The sequence below is a fragment of the Chiroxiphia lanceolata genome, chromosome 1, assembly GCF_009829145.1.
Source record: "Chiroxiphia lanceolata isolate bChiLan1 chromosome 1, bChiLan1.pri, whole genome shotgun sequence".
Taxonomy (NCBI): domain Eukaryota; kingdom Metazoa; phylum Chordata; class Aves; order Passeriformes; family Pipridae; genus Chiroxiphia; species Chiroxiphia lanceolata.
In genome coordinates this window covers 4,562,609-4,584,589 of record NC_045637.1, presented here as the reverse complement: position 1 = coordinate 4,584,589, position 21,981 = coordinate 4,562,609, and the positions used below count along the sequence as shown (strand labels likewise).

Here is a 21,981-nt window from a genome sequence, read left to right as displayed (position 1 = left end):
ACTTCATACACAAGATTGATGATTTTAGCACTGACTTGCATCCTCTGTGTGCTGTGAAGAATAATTTCCTGGTTTTATTCTCTGCATATTCTCCTTTCTGAAACAGCTTCTGCTGTAACGTGTCCCCCTTTGAGCCCCACATCCCGGACTTCCAGGTTCCGTCTTTCCTCCCCTGGTGCTCTCTGGCTGTTGGGGGTGACAGGAATTATTTACTGAGTTCAGAGATTTCTCTGCACAGACACACAGGGGCTGTTAATGAACTTTCCCTAGGCTGCAGAAATGAACCAGACCACCAACCTGCCGCCTGCCTGTCGCTGCCTTCTTTGGTTTTGATTCCTGACAGAATTTTAAACCTGGTTTCGCCTTCTCAGCTGGTTCTTGGGTGCTCACTGACCACCCTCAGCTTTGCTCCAGCCTTCCAGCTGTGCAGATGAACCTGCAGGCACAGCTCTGTGGGCTCTGCTCAGTTTTCAGTGAGTGTTGGCTACACCCCATCCCTTTCTGGCCCTAAGGCCGTGCTGCTGCTGGAGGTTGATCAGCCTTGTGCCACTGTCCCCTTCTCCCTCTGGGAAGTGTTGCCCATTTCTTGGAAGCTCAAGGCTAATGTTTGTTCAGCTCCTTTTTGCTGTTCATTTTTTTTCCTGGTCTCCCAAACTGGGGGAACCTGAAGGGAGCCCACGATGCTCTTCGTCATGTGGTTCAGTTTTTGGTAGTGCTGTGAGGGAATTGGACTTCATGGGTCCCTTGCGCCTTGAGCTGTTCTGTAATTCTACGCTCAAAACCAAGGGATGGCAGTGTTTGCTTCCAGAAATAATCCAGCTGTGGCGATGAGCCGCTTGGAAGTTTCCCCTTTTTCCTTCGGTACCGGTTGAATCCTCTGCCTGTCCCTGTAATCTTTTCGGAGCAAAAGCCCATCCTCGCCCCCTGCCGTGCACTTCTTACCCGTCTGCATCCATTTAATGTGCCACTGTCACCTGCAGCATTCCCGGGATCTGGTTCCCCTCTCCATGGGGAGTTTTCCTCTCTCCCACCCCAGGTGTCAGGACAGGGCTGGTGCTGCACAAATCAACTTGGGTGCAGCCCCCAGGCCCCTGGAACAGAGGGAAACGCTGCCTGCTCAGGGCTGGAAGCTGGAGGAGCACAGTGCCACCCTTGTCCCCAGGATTTGGGCCATTGTCCTGCTGCCCCTCCCCTCGGTCCAGACTGAGAAGTGGGGGGCAGCGCTGGAGCAGCTCCCTCCCGGGCCGTTCCCAGCCGCTCCAAGGCCCTGTGAGCTGTTTGGTAAGGAACAGCTCAGGGGGTGACCCAGCCCCTCTGTCCTCACCCCTCTCAGCCAGCCCAGACCCAGCAGCCGCTCCCAGCGCCAGGAGGGACCGGGTGCTCCAGACAGGGCTCGGTGTCCCTCTCCGAGGGCCAGGGATGGGTCACATCCCCTGAGCCGAGCGGGGGCTTTGGGCTCTCCAGGTGGAGTTTCCCCAAGATGAGGAGGAGCCCAGGGTTTGCTGGGAGAAGTGGGGCCAGCAGGGGAGGCTCTTGCCCTCGTCACTTGCTCACTTCATAGTAGCCCTGTAGTAGCTACTACAAAGTAAATCAGCTCTATCCACCCAAAACCAGCCTGGGCTGGGTGTCCTGTAGGTATCTGAAGAGGCTCCTTCCCATGCTCTTCCCTCGGTGCTGGTGAAAAAGCAAGTTCATAAATCGGCTGAAAGTCAGATTTACTTCATGTTTTCAGTTCTTCCTTAACCTCAGTCCAGTGACAAGATCATGGCTGAGCTGTGTTAAGTCAAAAATAAACTAAACTCTGGGTGGGCATTGACTTGGCACTGAATTCTTGGAGCTGCCGATACTGATTGTGAGGAATTCCCTTCAGGAGAAGTCACAGATCAAATCTGTCACAGAAAGTACGAATCAAACGGGACACCTGAGCTCTTCACTGCAAGTTTAACCCTGTCAGCTTGTGATCTCATCCAGGGGTCCCTCCGGCTTTCCCTTCTTGTCACTCCCAATGGCCCAAGAGGTTGATCAGTTTGGATGGGAACTGAATTCTTTGGAAGCTGCTTAGGGCTATGGAATCATGGACTTGCAGGTGACGCTTCTTTCCTCCAAAACACTCCCAGGCCCTCCCATGCCGAGGGACCCCAATTTGCCAAGCATTTGTGAACTGTGACACTTGATTTTTTTTGCCAGGCAATGTTTGTTTGGCAGGAGCGTTTTTGGAAATATCAGTGAAGCTTTGGGGTGCAGGTGAGTGTTGTTTTGGACAGGTCAGGGACCGGGTGTCCTCCTCCTCCCCTTCCCTACAAACACCACAGGGACACGAGCCACCAACTTTACTGAATGTTTATTAAGATCGAACTTCGGAACAACGGATCGGAACACAATGTCTCGTGGAGTAGAATATCTCTAAATTGATTTGTTTTCCTTTTCTATGCGTAAATGAAAAAAAAAATCAAGATTATACAAAAAAGAACAGAAAGTGCAGAACACAATAAAACAGTTCTCATGCAACAAATCTTTTTTTTTTTGTTTTAACCTTAAAACAGAAAATAAGCTCAACAGTGTAGAAATAAAAATCATACTACCATTATGCCGTCTACGCACTCAAACATTCATCTGTGACATCACTTTTCTTATCCCTTTTTCCTCATAAAACAACATTATGTGTTAACACATGCTTATAAACATTGCTAAACTCAGCCAGAGCTATTATAGTGCCCCCAACTTAATAAGTTGATAAAAAAGTAGTTGTCATATGGCCAGTTCACAAAGGAACTAAATATTCTCTTTTTTTTTTAATTTTTTTTTTTTAATTTATTTTTCCCCGCTATGAGATGCCTATATGCAGCTTTCTAGTAATATGAGGCATTTAAAATAAGCTGGTCATTTGGCTACCGAAAGGGCTTAGTGTTCATGTTACATCAGGAAACCAAATTCATGTGGGGAACTGCCAATTTGTTGAGAGAAAGGTCTGGATTTTGGGGTTATTTATTACAATTCGGCTCTTGCCAAGGACTGAGAAGGTCCAGAGTTTGGCTAAACGTGCCCAGAGCTTCACCCCCAGCTTCCAAGTTAAGAATGAATGTGCCAGAGCATGTCAAATTGAAACTGTGTCCTGGGTTTTTCCCTAAAACTTTAGCAGGTCACAAGGGCATCAAAAGCCCTTTAATTATAGCAGATGCTTCCTTTAGGGGGGTCGTATTTGCCCCTCCTGGGCACCCTCACCCTCCCTGCCCCAGGGAGGGTGACACTGGGTTTCAGGTGAAAGCCACAGTGCTGCTTGGGATGAGGAACCAAACCAAATCAAGTTTTCCAGGAGGTGATTTCCAGGAAAACCTGGAACATCTTAATGAGGCAGATCGGTGGGCGTGAGCGCTGTGTTAGGAGAAGGAATTGAGCCTTTTTGTTGTTTTCTAAGGCAATTCTGAACTGCTGAGCCTCAGAATCAAACCCCAGTTGGTATTTGACCTTCTGCAGCTCCTTTGGATGCAACATGACAAGACAGAAAACTTGGGTAGCTCCCCTTTTTTTCCAAATGACCTTTTTTTTTTCTTTTTTGACGCACTTTACAACGTTCAGCTTTGTCGTTTAAGGAAGGAAAACAGCTAAGGACTCTCTGGAACCATAAAGTTTCTGCAAAGAAAATAAAATTTGGTATTTCTTCCACACAGTCATCAACAACATTTCTGTGCAACATTTGGTGTCCGTTACATTATTGGCCTATTCAAAGGAAACGAGGACAAAACAGCTGCAAAGAAAACCAGCTTCTCTCTCACAACAGACACTTCAGATGCCGAAGCTGCTACATGTGCTTGGAATATCATGCAGGAGTTTACTTGTTCATTTAAATAGGATACATTATAGCTGAGCATCGGACTGGGATGAGGGGAAACCTGGAAGAACTCAGTTGAAGACATTGTGGAGTGGTGACAGTGAGCACACAACCCCCAAAGGTATTTTGATGAACAGTGTGTCTGCAAATGTACAGACACACAGGAACAGACACACACACACACAGCCCTAAAACCCCAGGTCTCAGTGACTGGACTACGATTCAGGGACTCCAGGAAGGCACCTGCCCTCCCTGCACTTCCCTCCTGCCCAGATGTGGGTGCAGCTTTCCCAAGAACAAACTGACTTTCTCCACCTTTACCCCTAAATGTGACTCAGCTTGCAGGGCTGTGAGACCTGCCAGCCAGGAAAATCCTGCCTTTGTGGTGGATGCTGGAGGAATCCAAGCTCACCCAGGGAACCTGTTCCTAAGGATGGAACAGGTTTTAATGAGGTACCTGGCAAGAAGCACCATTGTTGCCACTGTCATCCAAGTGCTGGGGGATTCAGATTAGATGGGAGGGAGATAAGAAGGACTCGGTCCTTGCCTCTGTGGCAAGGGGGGCAAACCCCAACATCCTGCTCCATCCCAGGGTCTGTGTGCCACCATCCATTGGCAGGAAAAACAGGAGGGTGAATTTGCAGCCCGCCTCCTTCCAGCCCAATATTTCGAGCCTGGAAAGAGGCTCCAAGGGAAAGGGGAGAAGGACGTGGTGTGTGTTACTGAGCACAGACCTCTGTTGGCTTTACTGGCTTCCTCCCTCCTGATGATGATCAACCCCAGTCTTCCCATAACTGCTCACAGCCAGTGCCAGCAAAACACCAGATTCCTGTTATTAAAAGGCCTATTTAGGCAATAAATCTCTATAAAGTCATCAAACCAGCAGGAAGAGAAACATTCCTAAGAGAATTATTGCTTCTGGAGTCTGAAATTGCCATCTATGAACAGCACAGATCTGACTGGACTCTTGGAATGACCCAAACAGGGCCAAACCCACACATCTGCCTTCCAAGGGGTGGAAGTTAAAGCTTCTCTGCTCTCACATCAAACATCTCCAGCCCTGGAGACTCTGAGCACAAATGATGCCTCGTGTCTGAGGTGTCACTGCAGCAGAAACAGGTTCAAACTTGTTTATAGTATCAAGCAAACCAGAATTAACAACCCAACCTCAGGCTACTGCAAGTGAAGGTCCAAGGGGATGACTTTGAGTAGACAGTGATATCCCACAAACAAAAAAGTGGTGCTTGTTGTCACAAGGAACACCAACGAAAAAAGCCACTTCAAATCCTCTCTTCCCACAACTTCTGCAATAAACTCTTAAATTGTATTACTTTACTTTATAGTGTGGCAAAAAAAAATAATCATTTCTGTATCAAAAGATAAGGTGAGGGACAAATGAAAGAAATAAACTGTTGCCCCACTCTACCCTGAGAAGTGCTGGGGTGAGAAAGAAAACTCAAATCCAAGGAAAAGCCCTCAGCAGGTGAAGGTGGTGTGAGGGTTCCCAGGCTGGCCTAGGGACAGGAGGAGATGCTTTGGCTGGGCCTGCCCGAGTTAATTATTCTGGCAACACTACAAAATATTCAGTGGTTTACAATGAATAATTATTTCCTTCACTGTTATGGGAGGTGAAATCAGCTTCTGCTATGGCAGCGCGTACTCCTGCATTATGAGCCCCCAACAAACAACTCCAGAGACGGATTTTTTGACCATCCAGTTCTTAGAATGAGGCTGTCCCAAGCACTGCCAGGACAAAACTGGCCCTGCCCCGCCTTTGCTTGAAACCTCTGGGTTGGAAACATCATTGAAAGGTCCTTCCTCCCTCCCTCGCCTCCCGGCTGAGAAAGCTCAATAACGTGGGTGAGCTCACCCTCAAAATGGTTGTCATGGTCCCTCTGGTGGGTGTGAAGTCAGAGGGAGCTTTGACCTCTCCTCCCTCTCTGCAGGTCCTTGGTCAGTGGGATGGTGCAGCAAAAGAGAGCTCGGCTTAGAAGGTGCAATGTGGAGTAACCCAGGATTGATCTGGGCTGATCAATGGAACTCATGGGAAAGGGTAAGGCTGGCACTGGTCAGAAGATGCAGGTTTTTAAACTGCTGAAGACCCTTTCCAGCAGAAGAGATATAAAATGAGGAGTACTTGACAGAAGGTCATTTAACAGAAAGCAGAATCTTCAGGGAGCTTCAAAACAAAGTCATTAAAGCCACTTTAAAGTGTGTAACTTACACGAATTCCAGTTCTAGGGTGGAACACAACATCGTCTCTGCAACAGTGAACATCACAGAATATATTAAATGTAACTGAGATGATAAATTCATGGCAGAAATCAGTTCAAGATTTCTCACGACTGATTTCTTCAGTAAGGTCTCACACCCTTCAGTAGTATCGCTCCCCTGGCTGAACACAGTTCACAGTACGTGTTCCTGAATAAAAAATATTCACCCCAAAGGGGAAAAAAAAGAGTTTCTCAGATACTGTGTTAAAAAAACCCAGCCCCTACATCCTGTGTGATCACACGTACTTCAGAACTTTGTGATGTCACCCTTGACAGCAGAGGCCATTGGTGCTGACTGGAAGCCTTCAGCTGAGAAATCCATGGATGCCACCAGGAATTCGACAGGGACGCCAGCCCTCAAATACACCCAAACATCCATTTCTCAAACACATGGACAATTCAAGTACATGTATTAAAACAGCTTCTCATTTTGAAATAGAGCTTCTTTGCCTGGATTGCAGCATGATTGACACAGGCATTTGAAAGTCTTGGAGCAGGAGGAGTTTGAGGCAGCAGAATGTCACACTGCTCTGTGTCTGTCCGCACATGGATTGAGGGCAGCCCAGGGCCCACCCCAAAATGAGTCCAGAGCATCACAAACTCTTCTGAAAGGACAAACTAAGTTTGGTTTGGAAGGTTGCTTTAAGTGGCTGCTGGATAGTGATCCAAACCTATTGTGAATCAGACCTAGCACACCTTGCAAGCTCTTCCCAGAAGAATGTCTTCGCACTGTATCTGTGTCCTGAACCACGGAAGGGGGCAGGAGGATGTGTTGGCGACACTGGAATGGCAGCTCGGGAGAGCTTCAGCCTACAATTCCTCCAACACAGGGACTGGAACAGCAACACTGGAATTTTAAGGCCTAAAAAACTGTTTCTGACAGAGATTTTTACAAACCCAGACTATGCCATAAAGTGACAGAGGTAGGCCTTGGGCTCACCTTGTTGTACTGACCCCGTGCCTTCACCTCGGCTGCGGCGCTCCCAGCCAGGAGGTTAAAGGATCATAAAAAGTGCAATTAATCCACGACTTCCTTTCCCTATGGAAGAGAATCCGCACGCCCACTCCCACGAAGCTGACCCCGGAGACGCCCTTTCTCCGTGGCAGCTTCATCCAGAGATGATCAGGTTTAAATGCCAAGAACCACCCCCCGAGTTCACCACAGCACATAAAATTCCCAGCTAAAAATTGTCACAGCGTATTCCAACGACATTCATAAAATGCAGCACTTGTGATAAAAAAACCTGTGAGTGCTGGTCACCTCTCCCAGCTGCTGCTCCTTCCATCCAGAGCTGAAATCCAGCACCCAGTGTCACCCTCCCCTGAAGAGCAGCAGATTTGGGAGTGGCTGTGAACAGTTATGACTAAAGAAGAATTCACGGCAGTTTCTCAGAAACCGCAGTAATTGCTTTTGCTTTTCTTGAAAATAATTGCAAATCAAAGGATTCTGTAGTAATTGCACTAACAAAAACATGAAGTCTAAAATTAAAGTAGCTGTCAGACCAGTAATACCGTGCTCCTGAAAAATAAAATTATCATTGTCTGAGCGTTTGATTTGGGTATTACACTAGCGAAATCTGAAATGTTCAGACAAAAAATGGCAAGAGACTAGAGGTGGAGATCGCTTCCATTTTCCGTTACTTTAAAAACAGCCGAAAACTTAAATTTTTTTCTAACTGCTAATTGTATACACTGTGAGTCTCATGCAGATTAATAAAACTTACTCGAAATCTAAATGTGTTCTTAATAAAAAAAGTGTTCAGAAATGACGTCTCTAAGTTGTAGAGAAAGCAATCAGCATCCGAGCAACCCGCTCAAACCTAGAGGAAGGACTACAGAACTTCATTTACACTTTTGCACAAAACTGCCTTTTCTTCTGCAGATTTTAGTTACGAGTAGTGAAGGTCCTAATTTGTTTTTTTTTTCCTGAAAAAAAAAAACCAAACAAACAACCAAACCCAAAAAACCAAACCAGCAAAAGTTCTTGATCCTGCACCTGCACTCCTTGGAATGTGGGTGAGCAGCGAGGGGCTCACACGGCTGACTCGCCCTCGGGCTCGGCCGCCGCGGCTCCTTTGCGCGTCAGCTTCAGCACCGTCGGTTTCTCCGCGCCCGCGCCGCCGCCCTCGGCTGCCTCCGGAGGACCCAGTCCTTTCTGCTCTTCCTTTGGCTCTTCGTTCACTTCGGGGTAAATCACCAAGAAGGTGGCTGTCAAAAACCCCAGGAAGGACCCCACAGAAGCCACCATGGGGATGACTCTGACGGTGCCGACCGCGTCCACCACGCCGCCGAGCGCGGAGGCCACGAGGATCTGGGAGATGTAAACTTGGCACGACAGGATGGCGCAGTCTATGCCGAACCCTCGCTTCGAGTTCCCAGGGCTGTGGTGAATGTACTGGGAAAAAACAAGAAACGTGTTAGGGGAGGCAAAACAGTGGCTGAAAGCAAACACTCAAATGCCAGAACTGTTCCTTGAACTTCTCAGCCCTGTGGGTGACTTCACATCATCCTTGTGGCATCACAACTCCAGAGAAATAGTCTCCTCATCTGCTCATCAACAGCCTCCTCACCTCGCAGCATGAGGCAGGTATTTGCTGGGTCACTTGCGGCACAAGTCAGCTCCAAGATTAGGTTTTTTTAAAAAAAGATTTACATGAAACATTTGGTGGGAATTATTTTTATGATTATAAAAAGGAATCCCCCTCCCTATCCCAAAGCAGAGACGTGTTGTAATAAATGATCTTCCTGTAATTTGCAATCCAAACGTAATAGTGGTAAAAAAGAAGTAAACCCGTCCTTGTTTCCAGCAGAATCAGTTTGCCTTTTGTCTCCCCAAAATTACAGCTGCATTTCCACACTCACCTCAGTATCCAAGACTAACGCTAAAGCACCACATCCAAGACAGTAGAAACAACTATGTACATAGTAAATACTCCAATAATAATTTAATCTCTCTTCGTCTACCATATGCACCCAAATCCTTTTATACCTCAGCACAGGGTATGTGCAGTCATGACCCCCTGAGCCAACTCGATGCCAAGACCATCTGATTTCAGTACCAGATCTGCTATTAACTATCCATTAGAGCTTTGGCACACATCCCAGCAAAGGAGGTATCTCCAACAATGGGATTTAGTAAATCCATTTTGCCACTGTGTTCTTCAGGGAAACAAGAATGCTCTGCCTTGATTCAAATATTCCACATACCTGTTTAATCTCATGGTATTGTCCCAGAAGTGCATAGGGGCAGTAGGAGATGCTCATGGACACTATTCCCATCGTGCTGATCATTATCATGGTGACATACACGTTGGGGAACATGGCCATCACTGCAGTGCCAAGGGAAAAACCCAGCGTGCCCAGGATGTAGATCACTTTTATGCTCAGGTCATAGTTATCCAAATATTTCTGCAACAAGGCTGCAGAGATAAAGAATGAAACAGAAATCATAGAATCATAAAATAGTTTGGGTTGAAAGGCACCTTAAAGATCATCTAGTTCCAACCCCTCTGCCACGGGCAGGGACACCTTCCTCTAGAGCTCAGAGGCCATCCAACCTGGCCTTGAACACTTCCAGGGATGAGGCATCCACAGCTTCTCTGGGCAACCTGTTCCAGTGCCTCACCACCCTCACAGTAAAGATTTTTTCCTAATACATAATCTAAATCTACTCTCTTTCAGTTTGAAGCCATTTCCCCTTAAATCCCAGTTTAGTCACTGAAGTTTTAGGGTGTTGATGTGGCCATGGCAGCTCGAAGTGCTGTTTAGGACGTGGATGCTCAGTGCCTATTTGGGTTCTCTGAGCAGCACAGCCCGGTCCTCACTGGGAAAAGGATGAATTCCTGCTTCAGGAAGAGCCGTCCCCACTGAGCTGTGCAGACGTGCGTGCACATGTGCTGCAAAAGGCAGAATTTAAGTTTGGCAAAAACTCTCAATTTCAGAGTCTAGTCCAAGTCCAAATTATCTGCAGAATGACTTTCAGAAATACATATTTATAATTTTGATTTAAAAACAATCTTAGCAAAAACCCTCTTAACATATGCTTGAATCTTCTACCAAGCATGATTTCACTTTCCTGATGACTCGCTAAATGCCACTCAAGATCCTTTGATTTCATTTTGTACTTTATGCCACTTCACCATCTGCTCATTTTTCCACCTCTACATTTGGAGGAGCTTTTTCACATTGATTCTTAAAGAAGCCCTTCCCCTTATGACCATGTGAAATGCTTTTCCATGATATCCTTCACCCCAAACAAGGAGGTGGATGCAAACTGAAGCAAAAACTATTTCAGGGACAAGAGTTGGACTCGATGATCCTTGGTCCCTTCCAGGTAAGGATATTCTATGATGCTAAAATTCACGTATTCTAATACATGTTTGAGGTGCATTCCACTGTGAGATTGTGCAGTCTCCTACCCGAACAAACAGCAGCAGTAGCAGCATAAATCACCAGCCCCCAGCAGCCCATCTGAACCCCAGCATTGTAGGCGTGCAGCTCAGTCGAGTTGGAAGGGGCCTGCAACAGACACAAACACAAATGTTGCTTTCTTGTACCCAGCACATCTCAGAAACAAGGAACCCCAAAAGCAGGTCTGCCCGTGGGAACTGTCCCCTTACCTTCGGATCGCCCTGGAAGATGACCTGTCCCATGAAATCCGTGTAGAACACGGCCTCGGCAATGATGGAAAACCAAGTCAAGAGGTGACAGACGCAGAGCCTCAGCAGCTCCTTTGGCATCTTGAGCATGGACAGCCACAGGAGCCTGACAGTGGTCTCGGTCTCGCCCTCCTCACTCTCGGTGTCCCCGCTGGAGTTGGTGGTGCCGCTCTGGTTGCGGTGGCGGCACCGCTGGCGCTGCCGTTTCTGCATGTCGTAGATGTCGTTCATGCTGCGCGACGACTTGATCAGCACGATGGCGTTGGCGCGGCGGAACCGGTACCGGTGGGAGCCGATCTTGCCGTAGTAGGAGAAGGTGTAGGACGGCTGCCGGTAGAACATGTGCCGCCGCCTCCGCATGGAGTTGGAAGTGCTGGATTGCTTCATGCCTATCCTGGCGTGCCCGTTGAGAAACTCTTTTGGTAGGGAGCCATTGATGTTTGGGACTTTATCTTCGTTTAAGCGATTATCGAGCAACATCTCCTCCTCCTTCTCACTGTCCCTGAGGAAAGCAGAGAGGTGGTTGAGTTTGGACTTCATGATCTCCTGGCTTGTGTTGTGGGGAGTGTTTGGATATGAAGCATCCTGAAAAATGGAGGGTTCGATGTCATGCAGGAAAAGCAGCTCTGACTCGATCTCCAGTGTGGCATCAGGCATGTGCAGAACCGAGTCACTCTTGCTTCTCACAATGTTCACCTCCAGGAACTCCATATTGAGATCATGCTCTGACTGAACCTCATCATGAAACATGGAAGTTCCATACGGCTCTTCCTCACTGATTACATTCAGTCGATTCAGAGGGGGGAGACTGCCACTGAATTTGACACTGGACAGCGTGTCTCCTTCCTCATCAATCCTGTCCTGCTGAGGGTTATATTGCTCCTCCTCAATGCTGAAAAGGTGGAGAGCAACGGAGACAGAAAAAATAATAGCTGCGAAGAAGAAAAGGACTTGCTGTTGAGATTTAAAAATACCACCCAAGAAGGTCTGTGTCCAGTCCAGCCCTCCTAACATATAACCAATCGCTCCTCCGAGGCCTGTGGAAGAGAGAGAAAAAAAGAAGTCAGTTCAGGAAAAATCAATTCAGTCACAACTTGGTCATCAGGAAGACTGATCTGCTGCCAAAAACATCTCAGCTAAGTCCATACCAGCTGAAAAGGCATGGATGTTAAGGGCCATGTCTTGCTCTTCACTGTCCACCACATCCAACAGGTAGGCCCGAATCGGTCCTTCGGTGGCATCAGCGCAGAAATCCAACACCACCACACCGAGCACCGTGAGGACTATTCCGATGGGCTGCTTGTCCGGGACGTCACCAATAGCCAGACCTGAGGGAGAACGAAGAGGAATCTGGGCATGTCATTCAAAAAGAGAAAACTCCTAAGAGCAAGCTTAACTCCTTAAGAGAGAGGTGGCCAACAGCCTCGCTGCAAACATTCCTTTACAAAGGAGCAAAATGGCAATTTCAGCTCTTTGGCGTCATGGAAGGTCTGGGACAAAGAGTATGTTCTTATGTTCCTAAGACTGATATTTATTTTTCAGAATGTTATTTCTGCGGTATCTCTTAAATTATTTTATATTCCTCCCATGTATTTCCCTTCAGCTGCTGAAGGCTGTATTTATAAAAGACATGGTGGGAGAGGGGAACACCAAAAATTAGATATATCACCTGTTAGTTACAACCACAGGTAACTGCACTGCTGACAGCATTCCTGACATGGTGCTTTACATGCAAGGGTCACAGTACCCCAGGATAAACTGAAATTTAACCCCTCGCCTCTCTCTTTGCTTTTCTTAAACATTCCCACTTTCTAGATCCCTTTTTGTAAGCAAAACTTTTAAGGATGAAGCAACATGAAGGTATTTTGCATTGCAAAAGGCATCAGTCAGCTTCTGTTGACAGCACAGGATGAAATGCTTTTTGTCTGCAAAGTAGAAAGGCAGCATTAGTGTAGAGCTGGATAATTTGTCATGAGATGAACCAGTGACAAAAGCATGAAATTACTTGAATCAGAGAGATTTAGAAGTTACGCGTGCGAGGCTCTGATAAAACCATTAGTGTAACTGATGAAAATAACTGTGGAAGGAGATGAACTGGCTAAGCCACCAAGAATCATTTAAATCTCAAGTGCTGATTCCTGCATATTCAATCCTCATTTATACCAAGTGCTTTGAAGGCTGAAGAAGGTTATGAGTGTTCCAGGCTCAGCTAAGCCCTACAGCAGAAAACACCAATGGTGTCAGCGCTTTAGATCTGCTGGAAATCTGAACAGCGCAGGAGAGAGCAAGGGTTCAGTTGTCCCCTGGGACATGGTTGTATCATTATTGGGATTAGCAAACCTCTGTGCTCCTTGTTCCCCTCCCTATGACTCCTACTGCCAAAAGCCACACTAAGGAAGAGGGTCCAATACAGTGAGCCCCGCAGTTTTGAAGCACCTCCTGTTTCCCCAAATTGCAGTTAGGACTGCAAGTAACTGCAGACTAAGGGTAGGAAAGTGAAGAAGAAAAATAAAAGATCAGCACAATATTTTTGCTAATTTATTAAAAGTCTTGAAAATAAGACTATAAACTGAGCATGAGGTTTGCTTACAGGTATCGATGGCACCTAAACCCGAAACTCCTGTATGGAACTGGGAGCTTCTTATCACTTAAAATCGTGTGAGAGGGCTACATCTAACACCCTGCAAACATCTGGAGAGGGAGGAATAAGCCTTTGAGACACCAAAACAAAGTACAATTGATGCCATATGATAGCAATTCAAATAAATATTTATAGCTTGGGTAAATTAAAAAAGCATAAGCCAAATGTCATTTATCTGAATAGTTTGTTCACTGCACTTTGCAGAAAATTGAAACCCATCATATGGTATCCCAGTCTGGCTTTAACACGCTGAGCCAAGATAATGTTCCACTCATTTCCCTCAATAACTTTTTCACAATAGAGTTGCACCTAACCCAAAAAAAGAGAGCCAAGAGGATGTTATTAGGTGCTAAGTTCCTTTCGTTTGCATCAGTCAAACGGTGATGTAAACAATTCCCCAAAGGTACTTGCTGTCACCTCTCCTGCACTAAATTTACAAAGCGATTGTAGATTAATTCTGTAGTAGACTATGTTCAAGGGAAACTATTTTTACCAGCTTTGATGGGGGTTCAGGAAAAATTATTTTCCCACATGGTTTTTGATAAACAAATATTAACTGTGTTCTGGACTATTTCAATACTGGGTCTAAGAAAAGCACAAGAAAAAGTGAAAAGATAATTTTTGAAATAATGCTGGAAACAGGATGTGTTGCCAGATATGCATTAAAGGGAAAATGGATCACAACAGGAAACACTTCCCTGTGAACAGGTTGCTACGATTTTCCCATGTCAAGGATTGACCAAATTCGTCTCAGCGACTGCAAACATTATTCTGGCAATCACTGTATTAATAACACTGTGCTACCAGTAACAGCCATGATTGCACAACACTCAGCACAGTAACCTGTGAGTAAGAATAAAACCACACAAGGTGGATAAAGCTCAAGTGCAGGGTTGTGGAGATCTCTCGTGATTTTAACATTAAATATGAGTTACACCAACTGCAGAGCACTATCTTTACTTCCTCCACTAAAACCTTAAAGCAGGTGTGTTAGGAGATACAGGCAAGGGGGTTCCTTGTTATTTACCTATAACAGAACCATTAAGGAAAAGTGCAACTCCAAAGAGGACACCAATGCAGAGGGCGAGGATGAAAGGCCGCCGGCGGCCCCAGCTCAGCGTGCAGCGGTCACTGGCCGAACCGAAGCGGAGTGAAGATCAAGCCCAGGATGGGGCTGAGGAACCAAGTGAGGCTGTAGTATTGTTCAGGAAGACCTAAAACAAAGACAGAAACGACTGAAGGGTTATGTGGTGCACACCAAAGGTTTCACTTTAAACAGGAAATTTAGTCATACCTTTGAAAACTGTAAATTGAGCAGTAATTTAACTGCAGTGAATTCTCTCCCAAATTAAAAACTCAGCTGAGATTTCTTAGCAATGGTTAATAAAACAGCTAAGGAAACATCATTTATCCTTCAAATACCTGGGCAATAAAAAGGTAACAATCAGAATATTTAAATTACTGTATCCACTAACCATTTGTGGAGTATAAAACAAAGATTCTGGGGTGCTTGGAAGCTACCTGTTTGTCATATACACATATCCCCTTCTCAACAAAACTTTTAAGATTCAACAGTTTAACGTTGTAGTGGTGCTGTTCATCTAAGACCACCCCCATAAATAGTCATTAAACATTTAATGGACTGAGAACGATGGAGGGAATTTGACTGTCATATGAAATGTCCAATTTCTAAGCACAAAAATATTTTTTTATAAAAGTGAACAATAGACAATAAAAAACCAATTAGCAATTACTCATCAACTTCTAGAGGAGGTTTGTTTATTTCTACTATCCTTGGTTGTGTTTTTTTAAGAACAGAGGTGACTATTCATAGGATTGGATGGGAAAAACTTGGATTTATTACATAGCATTTATTGGGAAAAAACAACTTGTTACATATAATTTCTGGAGACTAAAGAGCCCCCAGAGCTCTGCTGTCCACGTCCCCAGCACGGCAGCAATGGCCTGCAGATGGCAGGCTGGCCCACAGCACCAGCCAGCTCCTTTGGGCTCTGCCTCCCTCCCGTTTATCAGCACCGGGCAGGTAACCACTCTGACGTTTTTTAGCAAAGCATTAAAAACAAAACAATCAATTTCTTGCAGTCCAGCTGATGCCAAGCCAGAAAAAGTCAGTGTCTTTATCCCAGGAAGGAAAACCATTTATTATTCAAACCCATATATGGTGAGAGTGAGCAGCATTTGACCTTTGCTGGAGAGATCAACCTGTACCTTCTGCTCCCTGTTCAGTACACTGAGGCATCCATTACCACGCAGGATTATACCAATCCCTGCCCAGAATAGCCTCTGCTGCAAATTTGGAAGTCTAATCTCCTGCTGTTTAAAGGACCACCAAATCTTGACTAGCAATGCTGACTTCTTCCATGAGATAAATCAAGATTTTCCCAAGAGTGCTGCATGTTGTGTGGTGATACAGAGATTAAATGATAGGAAAATAAGCTAGTTTTTGGCATAAATAACCAATTTCACCATCAGAATTTGAAATCCAGGTCTGAGGCTAAGGTCTGTGTGATTGGACTCAACTTTGGCTAATGGACAAGTGAATGGCCACAGCTGCCCTGATGAATACAGAGTTTTTGGAAGACACTTGCCCCTTCTGAAACTGCCCCACCCATGTTTTCCGACCAAACATGCCACATTTGGTCCAAACATTCCCCCCTGCCACAGGGGATGGTACCATGATTCAGCCATCTTTCCTTGTTCCAGGCCTGTACTGGTCAGCACTTACCATTTAACCTTTTGCACAGGTTGGGTTTGTAAACGTGGCACCATGGTCACATCATGGTTCAAACCACTCCTGCTCAGCTTTTCCTACTGTTTGGTGATGTCTTGGTTGACACAGAAGTTTCAGCTGAGACACAGGCTCTGTCTGTGTGTCCATATTAGGTTTAAAGCTTTTGTTCAAGAAGACACAAGTGTTGGCACTGTCCCTCCAGACCCCAGTATTTGTTGGCACCACCCAGCTTCTCTTCATGAGCACTATCCTCATCAAAGGTGCAAGTCAGGAAACCAGTAGTTCCAGTGAAAGTGCAGGGAAAACTTCCATGTCCCTGTGGTTTTAACATTCCTTTTAAATTTCACCAAGTTTAACAGTGTCCTAAGCACAAAAGCAGGTTCAGGCACTGTGTGTTGAAATGGCCCCTCACCTGCTCCAGGATGAGGATGCCGATGCTCATCAATGCCTGAGCTGGCACAATTCACAGGGATATTTAAATAATAAATATTTAAATAATAAATATTTTAAAAAATATTTAATGATGGGGAAGAGGAAACATTTGGTTCAAGGAAAGTAAAACTAAATGGTGGGCTGGGTATGATTCATTTAGGGTGAGTTATTTTTCTGCGGGACGCAGAAAAAAAACGCAACGTGTAAAGATTCATCCCACTTTGCCTCCACAGAGCCATCCTGGGAGCAGTGGTTAAGCACCAGAGGTTGCTACTGTGTGAGGCCAAAGTCACTGCAGAGTCTGTTTTAAACAAAGTGAGGAGCTGCAGCTGAACCAACACCAGGGATCTTTATTGTAGGGATCACCAACATCTGGAATAACTCGATGTTGTATCACTGCACAAGCGCTGTGTGCTGAAAGCAGACATTTCTTTGCTGAATTATGTTGTGACTTGTGAATTATGAGCTGGGGCGTCTCAATCGAGCTCATCCATCAGTAAACACTTGGGAGACGTTGGGAAGGTTTTGCAGTAAATCACACAGTGGCTTTAAATAAACACAGGGGTGAGGGCTGGCAAGAGCTCTGTCACCCACATTACAAGCCTCATCCTATCTTACATGAATAAACAACCTTAAATAGACAGATTTAAGAAAAATGAACATAATTAAGAGATTCTCTTTTAACATTCCAACATCCATTGAGACAACCAATTTTAATGGAGACTCTGAGCAGAAACAACAAGGAAACTCTGGTACATGAGGAAGAAGCAATAGGAGAGGGCGTATCCAGGGACACCAGGGGCTGGCACAGCTCCCTGTCCCTCTGTCCTTGAGGCTACCACTTTTTTTCTCCAGTCTGCAATGACACTTCCTTGTGGTGTATAGAAATTTTAGAAAAAAAAAGATCTGGAAACACATAATCCATTTGAAATGGTGATTCAACATGACATCGGCAGAGAATTAAAAACTGTTTACAAATATTTGTCCTTCAACTGTAAAACCTGCACATTTCTAAACTGGACAGATAGGTATTTTTTATGCTTTACAGCCACAGTTAACTGTCATAAAAATGTCCTAAAGTTATTTAAAAACACTCCGTACTTGACTTCAAGTACTTACTAAAAATGTTATAGATTAAGGTATGCATTCTGCTTTGACTTTACAGGCCAGTAAAAGAAAGGAAAGAAGGGTTTTTACCCACCTCTGTTACATGCCTAAAATCAAGGATTTTTACCTTTCCTGTATGAGTCAGAGGAGAGGGACTGAAATGCTTCTTGGGAAGGCTTTATTTTCACTGATTGAAAAGGGTGATCTTCCTAACATCTAAGTATTATAAATAAAATCCTAAATCTAAATATTTACAGTGAAAATGGCTTACTTTGCAAGAGGTGTGAATCTCAGTGATCTCAGAATAGAACTATGAATGTAGCTTTTATGGAAGGGTAAAAAGGACACTTAAAACCCCACAAACATTATATTGGAGTCCCTTCTTTAGACAAACCACTTTGATATTTTTTTACTGAACTACTCGTTAGCAGCCAAAATATCTATATCTAGAAAAAAGAGGTCACAATAAAAATCTATACGGGAATTAATAGCTCCATGCCAAGAAAAATGGAAGAATTTCTAAAAAGTTTTTGAGTGCTCCCCTAAGTAAACAGGAAAGGGATAACTTTCAAGTGAAACACGAGCCATTCCCACAGATTGTGTAATGGGAATGATCAATATGAGCACAACCTGCTTTCTCTCCTGCTGGAGAAGCCATGCCATGGGACTGCTTCCACAGCCTAAGTGGCAGGGCTCTGACAAACTGCATTCCAAGTGTAAGCCAGCAGTTCATAAAATCATCACGTGTGTTTTACATACAGGGGTGCAGAATTCAAAACAGTTATAATTTATTAAGTGTACGGCTTTACTGTAAGTATGTAAACTGTGAGGTCCTCACATCAGAATTTAGTTGGTTACTTGAGTGGAAAACTACAGAGTGGGGTTAGAGAAGATTCCCGATGGGAAGGGGTGCTCATGAAAGCTAAACTACAGTAGTATAAGAAAAATTAATTTGCTGGCAGAAGAATTCCCTCCTGAACTTGTCTGAGATTCCTCAGCTGAGCAATGTACAGGCAGACAGAGCAATCATTTTAGCACTTGGCAGTGAAGTGAATTATCCAAGGTTTCCTTTACTGTTTGCTTCCTATATCTAGAAGTTGAGATGTGTTATTGATATGCTCAGTCTGCCCAGTCCACCAAAACTCTGAGAGTTCTGGTGCCCAGAAGTGCCTTTTCTCTCTGTACAGATTTAGATGTCACCTGATGTCCATGCACTGTTGCTGTGGGAAGTCAAGACTTTTTTGAAGCTCACAGCCCTGTTCTACCATGAGATTTCCAGGAAAGAGCATTCCAAGGCACTGAGCGTGACCCCCACTGCCCCACAAAGTGAGACTTCAAAACGTACCCCGCAGATGTTCTTCCTAAAATTCACACTTCGTGCTGGCAGAGCCTCCAGGACCTTAATCCTTTCAACAGCAGCTTTAGTGCTAGACATTCTCATATAAATGAGAAAGTTCCAGACAGACAAGGAGAACTCCAACCCCAAAATACTTTTTTTCCCTTAAAAGAGGCTGTTCTGGTTTTAGTACCTCGAATGTCTGCGTACATGATATGCATATTTAGGTTGGCGTGCGTGGTTTGGCAGGAGAAGCAAAAGAAATAAGACTGAAAATTGAAATACTTAAAGAGATTGTGTGTGTGTATATATGAACGTGTGTGTGTGGGGGGGGGGGGGTGGGTATAAAAACCAGAAAAAACCCAAGTCTTCCAAGAATTAGCTCCAATAATGAAACTTTATACAAATTCTGTCTGCAAGGGCGTTAGAAAGTTGGGGAAGGTAATTACATGTCCTTTCTCTGTATATATATGCTGCTACACCTACAGAAATTCATCATTTTATGCAATATTTTAAAACAGGAAGACAGTTCAGAAGGCAGCTGAACCAGGACAAGACAACAATAAACAGAAATGTGGGGATAGAGGGAATGTTTTGACACCAAGAAGTTCCTTCTGACGCCCCCATCCAGTGGCAAGGACTCAGATGGAGTGTGTATTTTAAATAACTTGGCTACAGGGATGTGCTGGGCCGGCAGCCCTTCAGCATCCAGGCTCTGACGTGCGTACCAGATGCAGGGATGCTGCTTTTGACTGGATTTCAAGGCAGCACTGCACAGCCATGAGCTTGTCATCCATGTGACAGCCTTGCCACAGCCTCCTGCAGCCAAATGTGAAACGTCCCAACTGCTGAGAGCTGCTGCACCCACCTGGAACAGGCTGCAGCTCGGCTGGGACTGATTTTGTATGGCCAAGAGCGGCTCCACGCAGCATGTGCCTTCACCAAAGGCTGCTGAGACTCACATACAGACTGGAAGGCCAAAGCAGCTGCATCCCATTACCAGTTTGATGCTGTTCCTTTATTTTGTCTGTAATTTTCCACCACCACACTTGCCTTGCCAGGTAGCAGCTCTTACAGCAAAACCACCATAGGCCAGCTTGGAAAAGCATCCATCCCAGTGGCCTCACGGGGGAGGAATTAAAAAAAACCTTGAGGATTATTATTTAGCCTTTTACTGACAGCTAATCTGAGGAAACACCGAGGAGGAAAAAAACATATTGGATAAACAAGGTTAGTATTTGTGAACTGAATGTGGAGCAGGTCACAAGGCAGACTCCAAAGTCTTATACAAATCAGTGAGAAAAAGAGCAAAACACAACAACAGCTTCTGTGAACAGCGAGGACTGCCACTGAGACCCTTGTAATATGGCATTTCCCAGCCAGCTACAAACAAACAGGACACTGGCTTCTAGTAAATAAGGGTTTGTTTTTTCCCAGACAAAAAAAGTGCCCAACAATAGTGGGACCAGCACTGCTCACGGTTCACAGGAAATGCTCACTGTGTCACCATCAGTCTAAGGGCTGCGTGAGGTCACGAGTTACATGGAAGAAAGATTAAGTCACATGCAGCAGTTTCTATTCAAAACCTCTTTTTGATAATTGGGAGAAAAATAGTTCTTTATAAGCTTAACAATAAGATCTGATATGGGAATAGGATGCTAAGGTCCTATTTTCATTTGTCAGAAATCATCACCTAGAGACTTTGTTTGTACACTTTAAGTAAACACCATACAAATTTCTGAACGAACACAAGAAGTTGTTCATGCCCTGCAAATACCTTCTATTCCACAATTTCATTCCTGTATAAAGTACTGTGTGCTACTAAAAATGTTTCACATTGATCTGCTTAAAAACGCATTGCTTGTACAAGCTGCTTTGGTTAGGCTGTGCTTTTTAGGAGTGTAGCAAGCAGAACCAATGCCTGTCAAAGAGCTGTGGAAAAGTATGAATCCCAGTATCTGCTTTTCATCTTATACAACAAAATTGTAGAAACCACTGCAAACTTGAGCAGTTTAGTCTATATGAGGCATGGGGGCTTCATCATTACACAAAGGCACCCAAATATGCACTCTCTTATATTTAAAATAAAAATGCAGAGTTGCCACACATTTGGGTCATAGAATAAAAGTCATAGAATGGTTTGGCTTGGAAGGAACCTTCAAGACCAGGTCATTTCAACTCCCCAGCCATGGGCAAGGACACTTTCCACTAGACCAGGTTGCTCAGAGCCCCAGGGCCTTGAACACTTCCAGGGATGAGGCATCCAAAACTTCTCTGGGCAACCTCCCTCTGGGTCCCCCAGAGAAACTGCAAACAAGCTGCAATGCCTATTTTGACAACTTCATCACATGAAACTTTGACCACAAATCCTTTGCTTCTTGCTATCTCCCCTCAGATTTTAGGACTTTTAATGGCTTAGAGCTTGTGTGGGACTTGGAGCTGCCAAAAAAACCCACATTCCTGAGCCAATATATGTTGAATCAATGCACTTGGGAATAGGCTTGACTGGTGGTCTGAGCACTACTGCTGTACAGTCATCAATTGTACATAGAGTTTGTTGCACCCATGAGAAACCACCTTTTAATTTCTGGATTGAAATAGGAATTCTGACCAACAGGGAAGGGATATGAAAAAGCGCAGTAATTTCTCCTGGTGTCCATTATCATGATTTGAGCAGTGACAGTACAAGCTTTTAGGAAGGAAATAATTTTAAAGTGCTACTTGAAATCAGAGTCTGGTAGCACAGGAGACAAGGCAGACTCTAATTTGCACCCCAAATGTTACAGTATCTTGCAGAAGAAATAAAGAAGAAATGAAGCCCTATACTGGACTTGATTTTTATGTGGAAAGTTTTGCTTTTCATTCAGTGACTCCTGCTCAGCCCGTGTAAGACACTTGCTCGAGCCAAGCATTTGCTCAGAAGCCACTCGGAACAAGCAGCAAACAGCACAAC

At 44.8% G+C, this 21,981-nt stretch overlaps 1 protein-coding gene across 1 annotated transcript in view; it reads right to left on the bottom strand.

Moving 5' to 3' along the window:
- Positions 1–2,326: 2,326 nt before the first annotated feature.
- SLC45A4 (solute carrier family 45 member 4) overlaps positions 2,327–21,981 on the bottom strand; it is a 64,489-nt gene continuing 44,834 nt past the window's right edge. The window contains 7 exon segments of the mRNA XM_032686117.1: positions 2,327–8,497; positions 9,310–9,521; positions 10,521–10,620; positions 10,722–11,797; positions 11,909–12,088; positions 14,429–14,544; positions 14,546–14,615. Of these exon segments, the coding sequence (XP_032542008.1) occupies positions 8,135–8,497; positions 9,310–9,521; positions 10,521–10,620; positions 10,722–11,797; positions 11,909–12,088; positions 14,429–14,544; positions 14,546–14,615 (2,117 nt within the window). The 3' untranslated portion in view covers positions 2,327–8,134.